At 36.3% G+C, this 19,486-nt stretch overlaps 1 protein-coding gene across 1 annotated transcript in view; it reads left to right on the top strand.

Moving 5' to 3' along the window:
* Positions 1-15,526, top strand: part of LOC121430107 (5'-nucleotidase domain-containing protein 3-like) — a 32,843-nt gene extending 17,317 nt beyond the window's left edge. Inside the window, exons 5-12 of the mRNA XM_041627382.1 lie at positions 503-599; positions 2,200-2,271; positions 4,893-4,949; positions 5,689-5,749; positions 6,272-6,374; positions 9,205-9,306; positions 10,249-10,333; positions 15,323-15,526. Coding sequence (XP_041483316.1) covers positions 503-599; positions 2,200-2,271; positions 4,893-4,949; positions 5,689-5,749; positions 6,272-6,374; positions 9,205-9,306; positions 10,249-10,333; positions 15,323-15,502 — 757 coding nt within the window. The 3' untranslated portion in view covers positions 15,503-15,526. The remainder of the gene's footprint in view (positions 1-502; positions 600-2,199; positions 2,272-4,892; positions 4,950-5,688; positions 5,750-6,271; positions 6,375-9,204; positions 9,307-10,248; positions 10,334-15,322) is intronic.
* Positions 15,527-19,486: the final 3,960 nt, after the last annotated feature.

Genomic DNA, 19,486 nt, shown 5'->3' with positions numbered 1-19,486 from the left:
ACTCATTCAAGTTTATGAAACACCTATGTAGGGAAAGTATAGATAGGGAATGTGGCAATTTCTTACATCTTTCAATTCTATTAGATACAAATTCATCTGCAATTTAATCTCACTATTAATGCTATACTTTTTTAAGTATTCATTTTTCTAGAGTATTCATTTTATTAAGTATGTAGTTGTTGATTGTCATATGATAAAGTTAACTACTTGTTTATTCATTTATTTATTTCATTGATTTTTTTCTTTTATTAGTTTTGATTACATATTCATTCTACGCAATGCTGACAACATCAATGAAATAATAGGATAATAGAGCTTTATTTTGAAAAGTGAATTTCACAGGGCTCACAAACTTTTTGTATGGATGTGAATTTAACCACTACACCATGGCTCCTCCACACAATTGTGCTAACATATTGGTATTACAAAAATATACATGTAGTATGTGAATATAAGTTGAAGTATTGAAAGGAATTATAAGGATTATTTTGTCTCTTGGCAGAGGTTTGCAGGCAGTAAGCAATGAAGAAGTCATTGAGATGTACGGTGGAACCCATATACCTGACGAAATGATAGTTGATCGCAGTATGCATGGCTATGTAAGTATGGAGAGGTGTGGTAGTATACAAATAATACACATCTTTAGGGGTGTTAGTAGAATTATGCACATTAGGTAAATTTGGAATAGTTCTCACTGTTCTAGAGTGTTTCAAAGGTTACAATTGCAGATGATTATTTCAATTCCCATACAAATTTCTGTGTATTATTTGTTTTATAATGTAGTGATGTGGATCTTTAATATTTGATAATCCATCGTCATCTCAAAACCATGACTACCGGTAATAGAATAGAAGGAGTCATCAGTACCTTCCATTGGCAAATTTGCCTCTTAGTCGAAATGAATTACTAGTGTGGGGTTGAAAATAATACAGTATATATGGGGGAAATAAATGTTTAACTGAAGAAGGAACAGAAGCTCAATCATACACATCAAACAGAAGCAAACGGAGAGGAGAAGATGGAACATAATTCTGAAGACACGGGAACAAAAGTGAACTTAACTCGATGAAGTCTGGTAGTGCACTGCTTTAATCTCTGGGCTTCCCTGCCTCAGTAAGACTCAATTGCATTTAATACAAAATTAGCATATTTAAATTACACAAAACCAACCAATGCAAATAAAGAGAATGGAGAAGCCAACTGAAAGTGGAAAAGTCTAATTCATAAAAATAACCAATAAGAGATAGAGGATGGAGATGAATAAGACGTTGGGATGATTACATAATAAGAATGTTGAACAAAAGAATCAGATGTGAGAATGTAATGAATGAACACATTTGAATAGGAAAGGAATGACAGGAGAAGCAGGTTGAAAAGTCAAATGGAAATGGATGACAACAGAAGCATCAAGAATGTAAACAAAGCTGAACTACATACCAAAGCTTGGGCTATAAATAATTAAACTATTAAAGGAAACCAAATGTCAAAATAACAGTCCTCCACTAGCCATGTAATAGATTTTATTCGATCATTTGATTGGGATCCATATTACTGTTTATACTAAGGCATAATGAACATATTGAAATGTACATTGTGAATTATAATTTGGAAATAATTCACAGGAGTACTCGTTATACTGCTCTTTCACAAACCTGAGATCTACCTGACACGTAGCTGTGAGAACCGTCATTAACAGTGCATCTCAAACAGAAACCCGTTTTTCAGAATAACTTTGATCAAGCTATATAGTTCATAAATAATAATATAGGATATTTATATTGTGCACATATCCACCTTGTTAGGTACTCAAGGCGCTCCTATATTACCCAGCTAAGCTAGGCGTTCATAGCGCACACAGCTTCTTAAGGAATTACTTCCTACGGTACCCATTTACCTCACCTGGGTTGAGTGCAGCACATTGTGGATCAGCTTCTTGCTGAAGGAAATTACGCTATGGCTGGGATTCGAACCCACGACCCTCTGTTTCAAAGTCCGAAGACTAATCCACTGGGCTACAACGCTCCACAGGGACTATTCTCTCTTTTTTAGAGACCAAAGAGATAAGGATATGTGAATACATGTCAGAAAATCATCATTAGAAATTAAAACAGCGTTGAGATACATAAATGTAGGTTTACTTTTTCTCTTTTGAAGAAACGTGAAGTTTTTAACCTTCTTGATCATTTCAATATTCTCTAGGAGAAAGGTCTTCGTCAGCTGATGGATATGTTTGCTACAGCTGAGATGTGTCTTCTCGTCAATGTCATAGAGGTATGCTTTATCTGTTATATTGCCACTTGGTCTACACCCATTTGGTCTATACATACTTCGTCCACTTCCCTTCAGGCAATGCCACATGGACTAATCCTAGTTCACCTTTTTACCAGTAAGACTACTAAGCATTTGGTCTAATTGCCACTAAGCCCATTAATGTTTTTTTGTCTAATTTCCGACTAGACGGATTGCATCTAATATCCACTTGGCCTAACACCACTTACATGTAGGCACTTGTCAACAGTTTGTGCCACATCTTTTCTGCAGGAATCCTATATAACGCAGTTCTTTACCGATCCTCACATGTCATCATCATAGACATGTAGGAATGTATGAAGTCAATGCAGGAAGTCATGAAAAGATGCCTAGTACCTTTATAGTAGGATTCCTGCAAAAATATTTGGCATAAAATATTTATAAGCTGCCTTGGTGCGTAATATTATTAAACCCTTCTAGACAAAAAAGAACTCTTCATAAACTCTCATGAACTCTTTATGAACTCTCTTCATGAACTCTTCATGAACAAAAAGAATGTTCTTTATGGACAATAAAGTTATTCAATTCCATTCCAAATGTATTTGTGTGACAAAGTGTGCAAAAGTAAGTAGACTATGTGAAAGTTAGACCATCCAGGCATTAGGCTAAATGACAGTAAGCCCAATTGATGGTTGGACCAACTTTCAATTGGACCAAGTTGATAGTAGACTAAGTAGGTTTATCCATAATCGGAGAATTAGACCATCTGCTAGAAGATCAAATAAATGCATATTGTTGAACTGAAGATATAATCATGGGGAAAATTGTTATTACAATTTCTAGACGCCCCCCCTGGAGTGATGATATTTACCACTGGGACTGTATTAAGGATAAAAGTTTTTGACATCAAATACTGTACATGATCGTGGATGTCATGTAGGTTTGAATTGAGAGAGGGCTTAAGTTTATGATAATTACAATGACTTCATTTAAAAGAGGAAAATGTTCACATGGGCTATGTATTGAAATTTACATTAATAAATCATTGTAATATCTAATAAAATGACAATAATAATAAAAATAGATGTGAATAATCCAATATAAACTAGTCATAGCATAAACGTGAATGAAATTAACATAACATTTTGTTGGTCTATATTCATTTCCTCTTTCATCTACACCATCACACATTTGTTTAGTGTTCGGCCAAAGAGTTATGGTGCCAAACACCGTGGGGTGATGTAGTTAACAGCAAAAAATGATATCACAAGAAAGTCTTTGACATTAACCATTGCAGATCTAGATCTGATACATTTACATAAACTTAATTTTGCGTGATCATGAAATCTAAGCAGGAAAAAAAGACAACCATGCTGAAGGTTGCTAATACAGATAAGCACATGTGAGACATTGTAATACTATTGTCTTGAAAAACATCAGACACCAGACTGGAATGCCATCTTTGTTTTTTGCTCACTTTTTAGCAATTACACATTTTCTTCCAGATTCCTTTGACACATATTATATTATTCATTCATACAAACAAGTGGGTGGTCATTTGCACAAAGCACAGGATTGATTTTGCACAAAGCACAGGATTGATTTTGCCCAGAGTTCGAACAGAAATGGGCAAACAAAGTTTTTCTTTTGCTGGAGCATTCATTTGGAACAATTTACCTAATTTTTTAAGAAATGCTCAATCGGAATCCTCATTTAGTCTTCTATTTTGGCGTTCTAACAGTCTTAATTTATAAACTGGCCCCTTGTGTTGTTCTTTTCTTTACAGTTTGTTTGTTTCAACTTACATTGTACACTGTTTATACTCATGTTTGTTATATGTTTGTATTTTTGTTGTAGGGCCTCCAAGGACAACAGTATATCAATTACTGATGGAGCTACCCTACTAAAAAAAGATTTATAAATAAATAGAATAAATAAATTTGATTGGATTCTGTTCAAACTCATTCTCAGATTGTCACCTCATGTTGCATTTGAGAGTAAATACTTATCATTAAAGGTCAAGTCCACCCCGGAAAAATGTTGATTTGAATCAATAGAGAAAAATCAAACTAGCACCATGCTGAAAATTTCATCAAAATCGGATGTAAAATAAGAAAGTTCTGACATTTCAAAGTTTCGCTTATTTTTAACAAAATAGTTATGTGAACGAGCCAGTTACATCCAAATGAGAGAGTCGATGATGTCACTCACTCACTATTTCTTTTGTTTTTTATTGTTTGAATTATGAAATATTTTGATTTTCTCGTCACTGTCATGTGAAATGAAGTTTCATTCCACCCTGAACACGTTGAATTCCATTATTTTAACATTTTGTTCTTCAGGCAAGGAGATCCTAATCGTCAAATTCGTAAAAATTGAAATATTGTATAATTCAAACAATAAAAAACAAAAGAAATAGTGAGTGAGTGACATCATCGACTCTCTCATTTGGATGTAACTGGCTCGTTCATATAACTATTTTTTTTAAATAAGCGAAACTTTGAAATGTCACAACTTTCTTATTTTACATCCGATTTTGATGAAATTTTCAGTGTTATGCTTGTTGAATTTTTCTCTTTATATTCAAATCAACTTTTTATTGCGGTGGACTTGTCCTTTCATATATTGTTCATTTTTTGCAGTTTTTAAGGACACGAGGATTTGACTATGATGCTGAATATCTCTTTCATGATATTCACGTAAGTATATAAATGAGAGTGTTTTCCCCTCTTCAGAGGGATTTATGATGATATGATATCAAACAAGAAAATTTGGTTATTTTCGAAAAGGGCTATTGGGATGGTGAGAGATGCAAGTCAATAACCCAGTTGCAGCAAGACAAGATTAACAGTGGAGAGTAGGATGATGCTTCTCAACGTTTTGGGCAGCTTGATTATTTCTTATCAAATTCACTCACATTACTCCTATTTTAAGATCCTTACATTGGCTCCCTGTAAAACAGCGTATTATGTTCAAGATTTTGTTGTTAACTTTCCATTGTGTTCATGGCTCATCTCCCCAGTACCTTATTTCACTGATCAAAAGTTATACCCCTTCAAGATCCTTACGTTCCTCCCTTTCCAATTCTCTTGTTACCCCCAAAGTTTCCAAAACCTGGGGTGAAAGATCATTTGTTTACTCATCCTCGAAGCTATGGAATAGCCTCCCTCATAACATCAAACAGTGCTTGACTTCTGAAACTTTCAAAAATAACCTCAAAACATTTCTGTTCAATTCTTCTTAATTTCTTTTATAATTTCCTAAAACGCGCCTTGAGCACTCTACAGAGTGGATTTGGCGCGATATAAGTCTAATTATTATTATTATTATGTCATAATTCTTATCATGTTGCATTGAATGGAAATAACAACAAAATATAGAATTACTCTTACAATTAAAAATCTATTGCTAAATTTTTTTTCTTATGATTTATTTCAGAATGCTGTGAAAGAGGTACATTACTCCGGATCAATGCACGCTGAAGTTGCCAACAATGTCCGTAAGTCATGCTCTAGATTTATGTTTTTGATTTATATTCCATTGCTGAGAGACTTGCGATCCAATTTGTACGTTTCATGATACATGCAGACAAGTTCTGCCTGTTTTGCGACCGTGCTCCTTTTGCATTAATCCTGACAGAGTCATAGACGAATGTGGATTAATATTCCAGTACTTATATTAATCAAAGTATTTCTCTTTCAAAGGGATTACATACTTTATTTAAACACTAGTTTTCCTGAGATCTCACATTTAGTTCTACTGATTAATCCTTATCACGCCCTCACTGGGAATTCTTCATTTTGGTAAACATTTTTTTAATTCTTCAATTCACCCGTGCAGTGTTCTAACGCCCTTGGCTATACCTTGGGCATATTAGAGCTTCTCCAAAGTTACCTTGTTTGTGTAATTCTTAGTTAATGCATTTCATGATGTGTATACCAATTCCTCTCGGTGATTTGTATTATTTGTATTCATAATATTATTACCATTATCATAACTATTATATCTTTTTTTTTTGTAGATGAATATCTTCAGATGGATACCGGCATTCCTGAACTTCTTCAAAGACTGCACGACGCAGGGAAACAACTCTTCCTTATCACCAATTCAGAATTTGCATTTGTGTAAGTCATGGTGCTCCAATGCCCTGGGGGGGGGGCCACTTACATTGACGAGTGGATACCATGCGCGACCCAAAAAATACGTTAAAAAAATGACTTTTTCAAGATAGGGCACGTTACGTACGTAACGTTATAAGGGTGTCAAAAACACTTAATAATGAAAAAAGAGTATCTATTTCGCTAGGAAAGCTACTTGTTTAGGGTCATACTTGCGAGGGTAAAGACTAAAATATAAAAGATGTACTTTTTGCCCAAACACTAGTCTAACACTACGTGTTTAGAGTCCCGATATGCATGAGGGATGGGAGGTGGGGCCGTACTAATCCCAATGATGTAGGTAAAGGTAAAACCAACATGGGCGTCCGTGAAATTAGAATATCGCTGTACTTGTTTAGGGGTTCAATTCAGGGAATACTTACCAAGGGTTGTTTGTTTCCAATACTTGTTCAGGGTAGGGTTTCACAGGCCAATACTTGTTAATGGGTGCATTTTCAGAATATTGTAAATACGTGTTTAGGGTGCTTTTCGAGACCCCATGGTCGCACATGGTATCCGCTCATCAATGGAATTGCCCCCCCCCCCCCCCCCCCCCCCCCCGGTCCAACCAATGCTCATCATTTACACTATTGGCCCCAAAAAATTTTATACCAGTAACCTTCCTGTATGTCAATATATTTCATGTATAACCATAATGTTGTTGACTGTATAGTTTTAAAGGGAAGACTCAACCCTTTTCACCCCCTGAGAGCAGAAGAGGACCATACTTTGCCATTTTTGTAACAAAGGGGAAGACAAAGAATGAAAAGCCCCCAAATTATATTATTGGGGTGGGGGGGTATCTGTGAAAGAATAAATTAAGCTGTTTCATATTATCTCCCATTTTTAAACAGATTTCCTTTACACTTTGTACCTAAATAAATAATGGCCATAAGGTGTTGAGAAAAGGCAGAGAGTGATGGCAAGGCCTGAGAAGATAACTTTCTTTGTTCATTTACTAAGGGGGATTAACATCAAAACCAATGGTCATGATTATCCAGAAAAAAAATTATACAAATAATGAATGTTTATGAGTGCAATGGACAGAATACTTCATGAGGTGACAGATGAAATGATCCGTTCAACAAGGCGTAGCAGAGTTGAATTGATCATGATTTCATCTTTTACCGAATGAAGTATTCTGTCCATTGCACGAATGAAAAGAACATTCATTATTTGATTTTATATGTGACACCTAAAAAATACATTATTTTTCATATGAAATTTTAATATGCAATGCGAGCTCAGTCTGTTGATTGTCGCGTTCATACAACATGTGCGCTGCAAATACGTCTGGTGCTCATAGGTGGTGCCTGTGTCTCGGTGTGAGTTTGTAGTGGACAAAATCATATGGATCCAAAAAACGCCCGATGAATGGATCCAAAATTGCACTGTTGGTGATGTCATTGTAAAATAGGCTGAATGATCGATATCAAACAACCAATCAAATGACAAGGATCTATCTAGGTGTCATATAAATAAAATTGATAAAAAATTTACTTTCTGCAGTAAAATGCAATATGTTCACCTCAGGAAACAAATTCAAATTGTTATTGATATTTTGGAAGAAAGTTGCATGAAAATGTCATTGCAATACAACAAGTGAAATCTTTTCACAATTCTGTTTATCCTTTAAAGCTAAAGATCCAATGGTTTAACCTAAATATCAATGCAAGTAAAATTTGTGAGCTCTATATGGAGGCTGTATCCACATGGTCGACCAGCAGATAGTCAAAACCTCCTTGATCTATTATTAACTTGGATTAATCTGTCTCTCCGTCACATGGTCTAATGATCAAACGGTCTCACTGCTTAAAAATTAAACTTTCATATTGAGTAGACAAAGCAGAAATTAGACTATCTAGTCATTAGACTAATGTCAGATAGACCAAGTGAGACCATGTGATGGTGAGACAAATTAGATCCATAAATAAGTGTTTGATACCGCAAAATCATAAATAGCCTTAAAAACGGACATACTGAAGCTTTTCGACATGCGCTCATAGGAGTAAAATCGTATGAATGACTAAAATGCGTCCATTGTCTATTTCGGTTCTATTATATATTGTTTTGCTCTGGGGTTTTAGTCATTCATGTGATTTTACTCCGATGAATGCATGTCGAATAGCTTCAGTATGTTCCATTTTTAAGCCTAATTGAAAATTAGACAAAGTGGTTAATGGGCTGAATGGTTATTAAACATGATGAAGTGAGATTATACTCCTTGATTAGACCAAATGGAAAGTTGACGAAGTGGGTGTAGACCAAGGGCAGTGTGAACGGGTTGTTTTGTAGCGGAATGTCATGTAGTCACCGCTACAATGTGGGGGCGTCATGGTCTAGTGGTCTTGACTCTGGTCTTTCAATCAGAGGGACATGGGTTCGATTCCCAGCCATGGCGTGTTTTCCTTCAGCAAGAAATTTTCTCACATTGTGCTGCACTCAACCCAGGTGAGGTAAATGGGTACCAGGGGACCGTTTTATCAACATTTTTGTCCGACAAATTGTCAGATCTGACATCTTTCCTTGATTCTGATTGGCTGAGAGGTACTGTTACTATAGTAACTGTCGGATAGAATGGGACTTGTCGGATAAAACGTCCGACAAGTCCTTTCATGAAACGCTCCCCTGGTAGGAAGAAATTCTTTGAATGCTTCAGCACCTATATGGCAGCACCGCTATAGCTGGGCTAATGATAGCAGCGATTTGTATCCTCAGGCAAATAGCATTAATGAATCCAGCGGTTATTATCATTATTATAAATGCCTTCACAAATTGAATTGTTTTTGCTCTACAGGAATAGTGGAATGTCCCACCTCATTGGATCTGATTGGGCTAACCTCTTCGACATCATTGTAACTCAGGCTAGGAAACCACAGTTCTTCAACGATACCGCAAGGTATGTCGACAAAAATAATCTTTAACGTGCAATCTTGTCAACTGGACTTATTACGAATTTCGAAGAACGGTTTCTTCTACGAGCTTGGATGCTCCTTTTTTGTAATAATCGGAGTGTATTTTGTATTCCATGTATGTCAATGAATCCCTTCAGTCTCCTGTAAGGAGTATAATAATAATAACGCAGTTCTTGTATAGTGCGTATCACATTATATCATAACATCCCTATGCGCTTCCAAAGGACTTGGATATTATTACCCTGGCTTTAGGAGTATTTCACCTGGATGGAGTATTAAAGGAAACAAAAACCCAAGAAGAGAAGCAATCTTATTGGAAAGAGTATAAAAATGAGAGGAACAATTGAGAACAAGTTTCATCAAAATCGGTTATGAATTAAACAAGTTATGGACATTTTTTTCAAGTCTGGTACCTTCTATGGGGATCCTCAAATTGGCCACCATGGTTCAGAATCACAGATTTTGTGGACAACTCTCCATTTATTTTGTACACAAATTTTCAGATTTTCCCCATTATCTTTCAAATTACATCTTGCCTCCTTCTGAGCATAACATATGTCATGGGAAAATATAATTCCCACTACATATTTCAAGTTCAGGATGAGATAATGTGAAATATTTAAAATAAGGGGAAGAATTTGAAAATATGTGTACCGAGGAGAGTTGTCCACAAAATTGGCCATTTTGAAGCATGTTTGCCGATTTGAGGATCCCCATAGAAAGTACAGCAAGACTATTCAAACTTGTACATAACTTTCTTATTCTATAACTGATTTTGATGAAACAAGTTTTTGATGGGTGAATAGGTGGATTCTCTCCTTGTATTTTTGTTTCCTTTAAATGTGAATCAATTTCTTGCTGCTACACAGTTACTATAAACTGCTTTTAATGTTTTTTAATATTTCTGTGCCTTTTATTCAATGCAGGCCTTTCAGATCAATCTACAGGAAAACGGGGACGCCATCTTGGGCCAAAGTCACAGAACTCAAGAAAGGAAAGATATATCTTGAGGTGAGAAAACATAAATCTATATTTTAGTTAGACCTATGATGCTGACATTTTCATTTTACTATACCTGTTTGACTCCACAGAACCTCGGTCAAACATATTAAAGGACAAGTCCACCCCAACAAAAAGTTTATTTGAAAAAATGAGAAAAATCCAACAAGCAAAACAATGAAAATTTCATCAAAATCGGATGTAAAATAAGAAAGTAATGACATTTCAGAGTTTTCGCTTAATTTCACAAAACAGTCATATGCACATCCTGGTTGGTATGCAAATTGGTAGACTGATGACGTCACACACTCACTATTGAGTTATATGAAATATTCTTATTTTCTCCTCCTTGTCAAGTGAAACAAAGTTTTATTCCTCCCTGAACATGTCAAATTGCCATTATTTTAACAGTTATAGTTAAGTTAAGTTGGTCCTTATTGTCAAATTTGTAAAAATTGAAATATTGTATTATTCAAACAATAATAAAAACAAAAGAAATAGTGAGTGACAGACATCATCGACTCTCTCATTTGCATAACGCTGAGTTGTGCATTTAACTGTGTTGTGAAATATGAGCTTAACTTAAAAATGTCATAACTTTCTTATTTTACATTCGATTTCGATGAAATTTGCAGCGTTATGTTTGTTTGATTTTTCTCTTTCTATTCAAATCAACAATTTTCTGGGGTGGACTTGACCTTTAAACATATTAAGGGTCTGTGTGTAGGAATGGTAGGGCGATATAGCAACCTTTGTCACAGGTTCACCAATGCATACATGTATTATAGGGGTGATGTGACTGATTACAACACCCCCCCCCCCAAGTCCTTTTGATTAGTCTCCTCCTGTGAATCAATTGGTATCGCTTTGCTGTTCTTATACATAGCACCAAACATTTCTCAGCATTGAATTCTTGTAGCCACACTTCTGACCTTGCAGCACGTGCATTTTGAAAGCTTCTTTCATTGAAGATTTCTCATAGTGGCCCTGAGTATCATCTAGGGAGTGTTTATTTATAGAAATAGTGATTTTGTGTCGTGAAAGTGAACCACACAACCATGAAAAATTAGGTTTTCAGTTGTGTTTGCATTATTTCTGATGTTCAAAGTAGGATGCATTTATGTTGGTCGGCTCTTGGAGAATGCGATCTTCCTTTGAAGAAGTTATAGGGAGCAATTCAGATGGTTGAGGTAGATCTTCACCAGCGGCATCACCGAATCTAGCATCAGAGTTCATGCTAGGCATGACAAGGCTCGAAGTTGTGCTAGTTTCTGGTCCTTCAGCTCATACCGGTCATCTAGACTTGGACCAGGAGGATGAATAGGTGCATGTAGATCTGTGCTTGATCCTGACAGACTAGCAGGACAAGGCCTAGGTTGGGGAAGGCTATGGCTAGGCCCAGGCAGGTTAGACTCAGATCTAGACAACTGGACTTGGACCTGGAGGATGGATAGGTGCATGTAGATCTGTGCTTGGCCCTGGCAGACCCTCAAGGCTAGGCCCAGGTCGGGGTAGGCTATGGCTAGCCCCAGGCAGGTCAGACTCAGGTCTAGGCAACTGAACAGCCATCATGGGCTCTGGACTTGGTACTGATGTAGAGTTTTCATGTGAAACAACTTTAGCTGTTAGAACATCACTCATTTGTTTCTTCTTCGCATCATTGGTAGTTCTGTAGTGATTGAAACTTTGTTCACTGTGGTGGCCACTATCACTCATTATGTCTTGACTTTCGCCACTATTGTATATTCTTATGATTTATGTCATATGATTTTGTGCTTTTGTCATTACCATGTTTGATTGTATTTTGTATATTTTTATTGTTGTGTGCATGGACCCCTACAAAAAACACCATGTGCTGATAGGGTGTTCCATCTCACAAGTGGTAAATAAATAAAAAAATATATAAAAACTTGAGAATCCTGCATTATCCAGTGTTGAAATGCATGATGCCATTATAAATTTTTTTTGTACACACTGCTACTCCCTACTGAAGTTGAGATTACCTTCATTTTTTCTCCAAGAGTGTTTATTCGGGAGGAGACATTGCATTACCAATACCCAGAGCCAAGTTTGCAAGTTCTTACGGTTTTTGCCAAAAGTCATTACATTCAGTGGATTCAATCTGGAAATGTATTTTTCAAAACAAGCAACTGGGCATCTGTCATAACAGGAAATCTCATACATGAATCCATTTGAAGAGCTGTCATCATCTTCGCGATTTTTTGTTTTGTATTAATAAATAGTATTTATTAAAATCATTCAGTTCTAAATCATACAAGTAATAGTACATCAACAAAAACACTTTTCACAAACTCAAATAACTTTTCATAATACAAAAAATTGTACAAAAAAATATAGAATATAGCATTCAAATCATCTAAAACAAAGTAAATACTTAGTCCGAAGAAAAAAATACAGATATGATGAAAAATAATTTTTACATGCATCAATGCAATGAAATCAAATGAAACTGAATGAGTATTAAAATTGTTCTTTTTTTGCTGATTGCATCTGGTCACATATTTCAGACCTTGTTCATCCCGACTTATGGGGAAATCATTAGGCTTCATGTCGCACAAATTTTTATGTCCTGATTACAAAAGTAGATCATGATGTCTCCAAACACTTTCTTCTGTAGGCCCAACGGTGTTCTTGTGTGAAGTGCCCCTGAACTCTGAATTCTTGCCATGTCCTCTGCAGATACGGTCTTCTTTTTCTTCACCATCTTCCCTTCAGTACTACCAACATGACTTCAAAGGCTTGATTACTTACATGAAATTCCACATCCTTACATAAGTTCACACCCTTAGATTTTTTCGGAAATATCTTATACTTAATTCTTTGCATGAATTTATTTCTGTGTGTAGAGAGTGGTGGGGCCTTCACCTTTCTGCTTGCATTGATTAGCTTAAAAAAGGGACAGGAATGCATCAAAGTTACTCGTAGAATAATATAAGCTTCAACAAAAGGCAAGGTTGTACTCCTAAATCTAGCAGTCACTTGATCGTTTTACGGCATATTGTATTTGTTTCTTTTTGTTCTCTGAGTAAACAGAATTGATAAGATCTTCCAATCCTGTTCAGTGATCGGCGCAAATTTCAAATCTACCGCTGCCATGATTGAACTCTTTTTGATCGATCCTGATCAAAATATACGCGTATCAGAGATAACAGGAGTATGCATCAGGTGACGCACTCATTGCCCCATAACAGGAAGGTTTACGATCAATCGTTAGATAGCTTGACCAATCAAGATCATTGCTGCATGAGTATGCTGTCAAAACAACCACTGAGGAACCAATCAGTATTGATCTTTCAAATTTCTTCTATCTATCGCAACCAGTTGTGTCACTGGGCCCAGTGGTATAGAGTGCATTGAACTCTTGTTCTGAAGTAAACATCACCGTGAAATGGTAAAAAGAAAAAATGCACAGTCGCCGTGTAATGGAATATTTAAAAATACATGCAGCAAAGAATGGGTAAAATATTGAATACTTTTTAACTAATCAGATGACAAGAATCTTTGTTGAGTGATACTATTGTTCTTGAATATTAGTGCAATATTCAAAAAAATTTGATATGTCTTTAAATTAAACCCAGTCTCACCTGCCACTTTCACTATTATTTTGTTCATAGTTGTCATTTAGTCTGCAATATATAGGGGAAGGCGGGGTAAGTTGTGACAGTTTTTGCTTTTTGCATGTTAGAATTGATATGATTAATAATCTTGTCGAAATAAGTACATTGCCTTGAAATTTAATTCTTCTGAAATATTTTCCACCTATAAATAACTTTCTATCCCCACACTGAAAGTCATTGTGACCTTTGAAAAAAACGATGTCAAATGGCTCAACTTGCCCCATATATGGGGTAAGTTTGAGCCACCTTCTGGGGTAAGTTGAGCCACAAAAACTATGTACAAAATGTATGAGGGGAGAACCAGCATGTCAATTTTTTGTTTAAAGTCTTTTCACTTGCTAATTCTCTATAAATACTAACATCCTTTAAAAGGAAAAGAGCAGTCATGTAAATTTGCTCCTTTCAGCCATAGCATTTCAATCGATTTTTATGATTTGTTTGTTTTTTAAGATACATCACCATATAGGAATTACCATGGCTCAACTTGCCCCATGCTGTTTGGCTCAACTTACCCCAGTCCGAACTTAGTGCGATAATTTTGTATCCACATATTTATTATGTATCCATCATATAAAAGACTATGACAAGAATGAAGATCCATACCTGGACTAATAATGTTGTTATCATGTCTTTATTAGACGTGTGTGTTTATAAAGCACTTATCTATTTCATACTCTTTTTTACTTTTTTGGCTGAAATTCATATTTTTCCCTCTAAAAAACTACTTTTTGTTTCAAAGTTGAAAACAATGTGGTGGGGTTAGGGGTTATGCTATGGGTCATCAATACATGACACCACCACAATGTCTGACTCATTCATTATTGGCCTGGGGCTGGTGGCTCAACTTGCCCCTATGCTCAACTTACCCCTCGTTACCCTACTATATCTTTATACTCCAGGGTGCTACATTAGCACTTGCCCGATTGCCCGGGGCAAGTAAAAGTTAGAGTTAGGCAAGTGTTTTGAAGTAAAGACCAAAACTACTAGCCCAAATTGGGCAAGCAAAATTCTCACAGTAGAATGAACAAAATAAGGGTCGGCATGATATGATATTGAGTTATTGACTCTAATTTTGGTCATGGCAGGCAAGATAACATCACTTTAGAAAACGAAATGCAATAACAATGTAGATCAGTTCATGTCAAAAGAGAGCAAAAGGTCAATGGTTTATAAAACCAGAAAACTTTCTTTTGAAGAGGTAAAAAAAAATTAAGGATTTTTTAGGGGCAAGCGAAATAGATTTTGGGGCAAGTATATTCCAACTATTTATAAATTTACTTGCCCAAATGGGCAAGTGCTTCTAAAAAGTTATGTAGCACCCTGTACTCATCATTTCTTTTTTGTGTGCCATCTATTTTTGTAGGGCAATGTAGAGCAGTTTACCCAACTTACAAACTGGCATGGATCAGGTGTGTTGTACTTTGGAGACCATGTGTATAGTGATTTGGTGGAGCCATGTTTGAAGAACGGCTGGAGGACAGGTGGTATTATACCGGAACTTGATGTGAGTAGCCTTATCTTGCTTTTCATGTTGGATTTATGATGATAATAAGACATAGAACTTGTAATAATAATAATTATACTTGCTTATATAGCGGTTAATACTTACTTTGTCAGAAGTCTCTAAGCGCTTTACAGTATATGCAGCATAATTACCCTGGCTTTAGCAGTGCAGCTGTTACGCGCGCTACGTTTCAAGGAATAAATTCCTGCCAGGTACCCATTTACCTCACCTGGGTCGAGTGCAGCACATTGTGGATCAATTTCTTGCTGAAGGAAATTACGCCATGGCTGGGATTCAAACCCACGACCCTCTGTTTCAGAGTCCGGAGACTAATCCACTGGGCCACAACGCTCCAGTGCACTTTTCATCTCAATTAGATGCTCAAGGTGTTTCAGAGCAGTAGACAAAGAGAGTGGGAAAAAGATCAAAGTTATATTTGATACATGTTCTAACTTTAACTAGCAGATAACATATTAGATAGCCTTGAGTGTGATACAAATACACTGTATACCAGGCTGTGAGGAATTATTTGTATGAGGTTAGACGGCAAGCCCCTCGGGCAAAATAGTTATATTGCCAGTACAACCAAGGATGAATAATTCCATCTTTCCTTTCGAAATGAAGGCCTGGTATATTTGTTTTATATCCTGATTTTAATCAGTTAGAACAATGGATCATGATAATCTAGTCCTCATTCGTAATATGAACCAAAATATAGATAACACACTGCGCTTCCATTTCCTGAAGCTAGCGCTCAGAGCGGTACCCGACTTGTGCCTGCACAATCCCTTCATGGAACTTGCCCGGCAGAGGCACCTCACTTACCGCAGTGTCTAAGAGAGTGCATGATCCATGACGTCAGTGATTCAATAGCGCACTATTCCATCATTGACGTCGCGGAATAGCAAATTTTCTTTGGTGGGCGTTGTGTTTCAACAGCATATCTAGAATATGCTTGTCCATATGATGCTATTTGAACAAAATCATGTAGGATATAAAGCAAAATATTGGATGAGGCGTTAACAAAATGTATTTGATGAATTAATAGCCTTACAAGTTGTCACAATGCGACTGTAAGTCTATTTAGTGTTAACCCCTAGTAACCATTCAGCTTGTATATAATAAAAGGAATTTGGGTGGTTGACTCTTGTCATAGTCCCAGAGTCAATCAACTGCATCTTTAAGTAAGTGATCAAACCCGCTGGGGTGTAAGGATTAGAATTTTACTTTGACTTCTTGACAATCTTAGGTCATGAGCATTGGGTCATTTAACTTGATATATTTAGTTAAGTTCAATGGGGCTCTAAAATTCTATAGATGTTTGTTTTTATGTATGAGAGGAAAAGACTGTTGAGAATGTTTGAGATGGGAGTTTTGAATAGGTGAAATTAAAGCTTGGATAGTTAAGTAGTTTTAATTGGATATGTTCAGCGTGGAAGAGTAAAGCAGAGGAATATTGAGAATGTTAATGACTTTGTCTTTGTGAGAGTCAAGATGGAGTGGTGTTTGAGTAAAAGCAAATCAGAAATCGTTTGATTCTCGGGAGAGGAAGACCCTTCCACATTTGGTCTTAACTCGGAGTGTGAGGGTGTGGTTCTCGTAGGCCATTACTTTGGGTGTATGTTGCAGGCTGTGTAGTGCAGGCACAGCGGAGTCTTAATCCCCATCGTTGGCAGGCTGGATCCAGGCAGCACAGGCCAGGTAAAGCCACCACATCTGCCCTCATCTCACCAGGCACGACTGTTCCAAAGAACTGTAAGTTCACTATTTATTGGTATAATTAATTATTGTAATTTAAAGCAAAACTTAGTGTTTTCAAAGAAAACAGAAGTTCAGTAATTATTTTGCTTATGATTAATGTTGGAGTATTGAACACTAAAGTGCAAAGAATATTAAATGCTTTGTTGTATTGTATAGTAAATCATATTTCATAAATGAAAACTTTGTGAAATCAAACCAAGGAGAAACCAACTAAACATGAAGTAATGATATAAATATGAAGTAATTAAATGTTACTAAATGAGACATTTTATTATGGAAGAATTGTTGGTTTATACGCTCAATGACAATGACGATTCCCATATATTTTAAACTGATAGTTATGTGATATATGGCTTGTGAACTGAACAAGAGTAATAGCCAGGATCTGTTTATTGATGTTGTATATGATATAGTTGATGTAAACATTCATTGAACTGAGAAGTTATACTTCTATGAGAAGAGAGATTTCCTTTTGCTATTTAGGGATAAAAGATACCGTAGTTTGTTTTTACATTATTTTCCGTAAGTAGCTCAGTGAATTCAAGCTAGTATATCTTAACTGACTTGTGAACATTTATAGTGTTATTACTGGACCTTGTCTATTAGGAGATGGTTATTTATTTACTCTCTTTAGGGACGAGCTGGGCTCGTACTTCATCCTCGAACTCAGAGTTCGTGACTTGTGATTCATCGTAGCAATCTTCGTACTGTGGCTCTCAGCCCTCATCATTTCGTCCGCGATTCTGGACTGGCTTTTCGTCGAGAGTTCGCTCGCTTTACTTCGCGTCGTCGTCGAAGCCACCGCAGCTCGCTGATCGCTCTTAGACGACTATATTCATCGGACCAACGATAGTCATTGACGATGTCGAAGGGGTCCTTATTCTGAACAATATAAATTATAACCAGATTAGATATACTACGGTCCAGTGTATGTATTCATCCAAGTATAAACCCTCTTTTGATGAAACTTAATTGGTGGAATTAATAACCAAAAATATTGTCACGTTTGGATGCCAAATTATTAGGCCTTGATTAAATATAAATAAATCACTCTCATTAGATACATATTGCAACATATTCAGTATAGGTTAATTCATGCTGATGTTAACTGCTAAATACAGTTTGATGTTATGTTGATATGCATGTGATTCATGATTTAATTCTGATTATTCAATTTCTTTAACTATATGTACATTTATAGAGCTGGTCGCTCTGAATTAAATTTATGTTACATATAGATATTGAATGATTGTGTGATTATTGCAAGTGGTAACTACTTTCGTTTCAAACAGAACCAAATCTATTACCAGACTGGGAATTTCAGTCCCAAGATCTGACATTTTGGCGACCACGAAGGGACTCTCTTGTCCATTTGATAGGTTAGGTTAATAATGAAATGATTGTTATCATTGATTGTAATTATACTTGTATGTAGATCTGATAATGATATTTTGATCTCTTTTCCATTTGGTTGTTTTTACAAAGTTGTTGTAGGTCCAAGGTTGTGAAAGACAGTGGTGCATGTGGAGGTCAGGGCAAGGAGGCTTTACTGCGTGTACGCCTGTACGTGCCAGTGCTGTGTGCATCGAGACTTCATTGCGCTGCGTAAACTGTCTGCATATGGTAAGTTTGTAACTAAACCTGTGGAGTGGCCTACAGTATGGAGAGAGACAAGTTCATTGCACAAGGAGAGAAGTTTGGTTTAGAGGGTGATAAATTGAGAGCATATGTTGATGGATGTGTGCGAGAAGCTAGAGATGAAAGAGCAGCAGCAAGGAGTGCTGAGATTGAAGCTAGGAAGGCAGAATCTTATATAATAGCTCAACAGGATGAAGCTAGGAAAAAAGAATCAGAGTTATTAGATAAACAGATTAAACTTGAAGAGTTAAGGAAAAATAATGGGACAGAAAATGTTTCACATGCAGGGCATTCACATAAGCCTAGTATTCCGCCCCTCCCTGTTTTTCAAGAAGGAAAGGATGACTTAGATAGTTATTTGTCTAGATTTGAGAAACACGCCATAATTGTGGGTTGGGATAGGTCAGTATGGGCACCTGCATTGTGTGCGTTGATGTCAGGTAAGGCTCTTGATATAATTTCAAGACTTACAGTGTCCCAGGCTCAGGAGTATGAAACAGTAAAATCCTCACTTCTTAAAGGGTATGATCTTACAGAAGAAGGGTATAGGACTAAGTTCAGGTACGCTAAACTCAATAATGGTGAGACCTATGTGCAGTACGCTTGCAGGATTGAGAAGTATCT

Source organism: Lytechinus variegatus, chromosome 16 (genome assembly GCF_018143015.1).
Source record: "Lytechinus variegatus isolate NC3 chromosome 16, Lvar_3.0, whole genome shotgun sequence".
NCBI classification, from domain to species: Eukaryota; Metazoa; Echinodermata; class Echinoidea; order Temnopleuroida; family Toxopneustidae; genus Lytechinus; species Lytechinus variegatus.
Note: the sequence above shows the minus strand (reverse complement) of the source record. Positions and strands in the feature narration are given on the sequence as shown.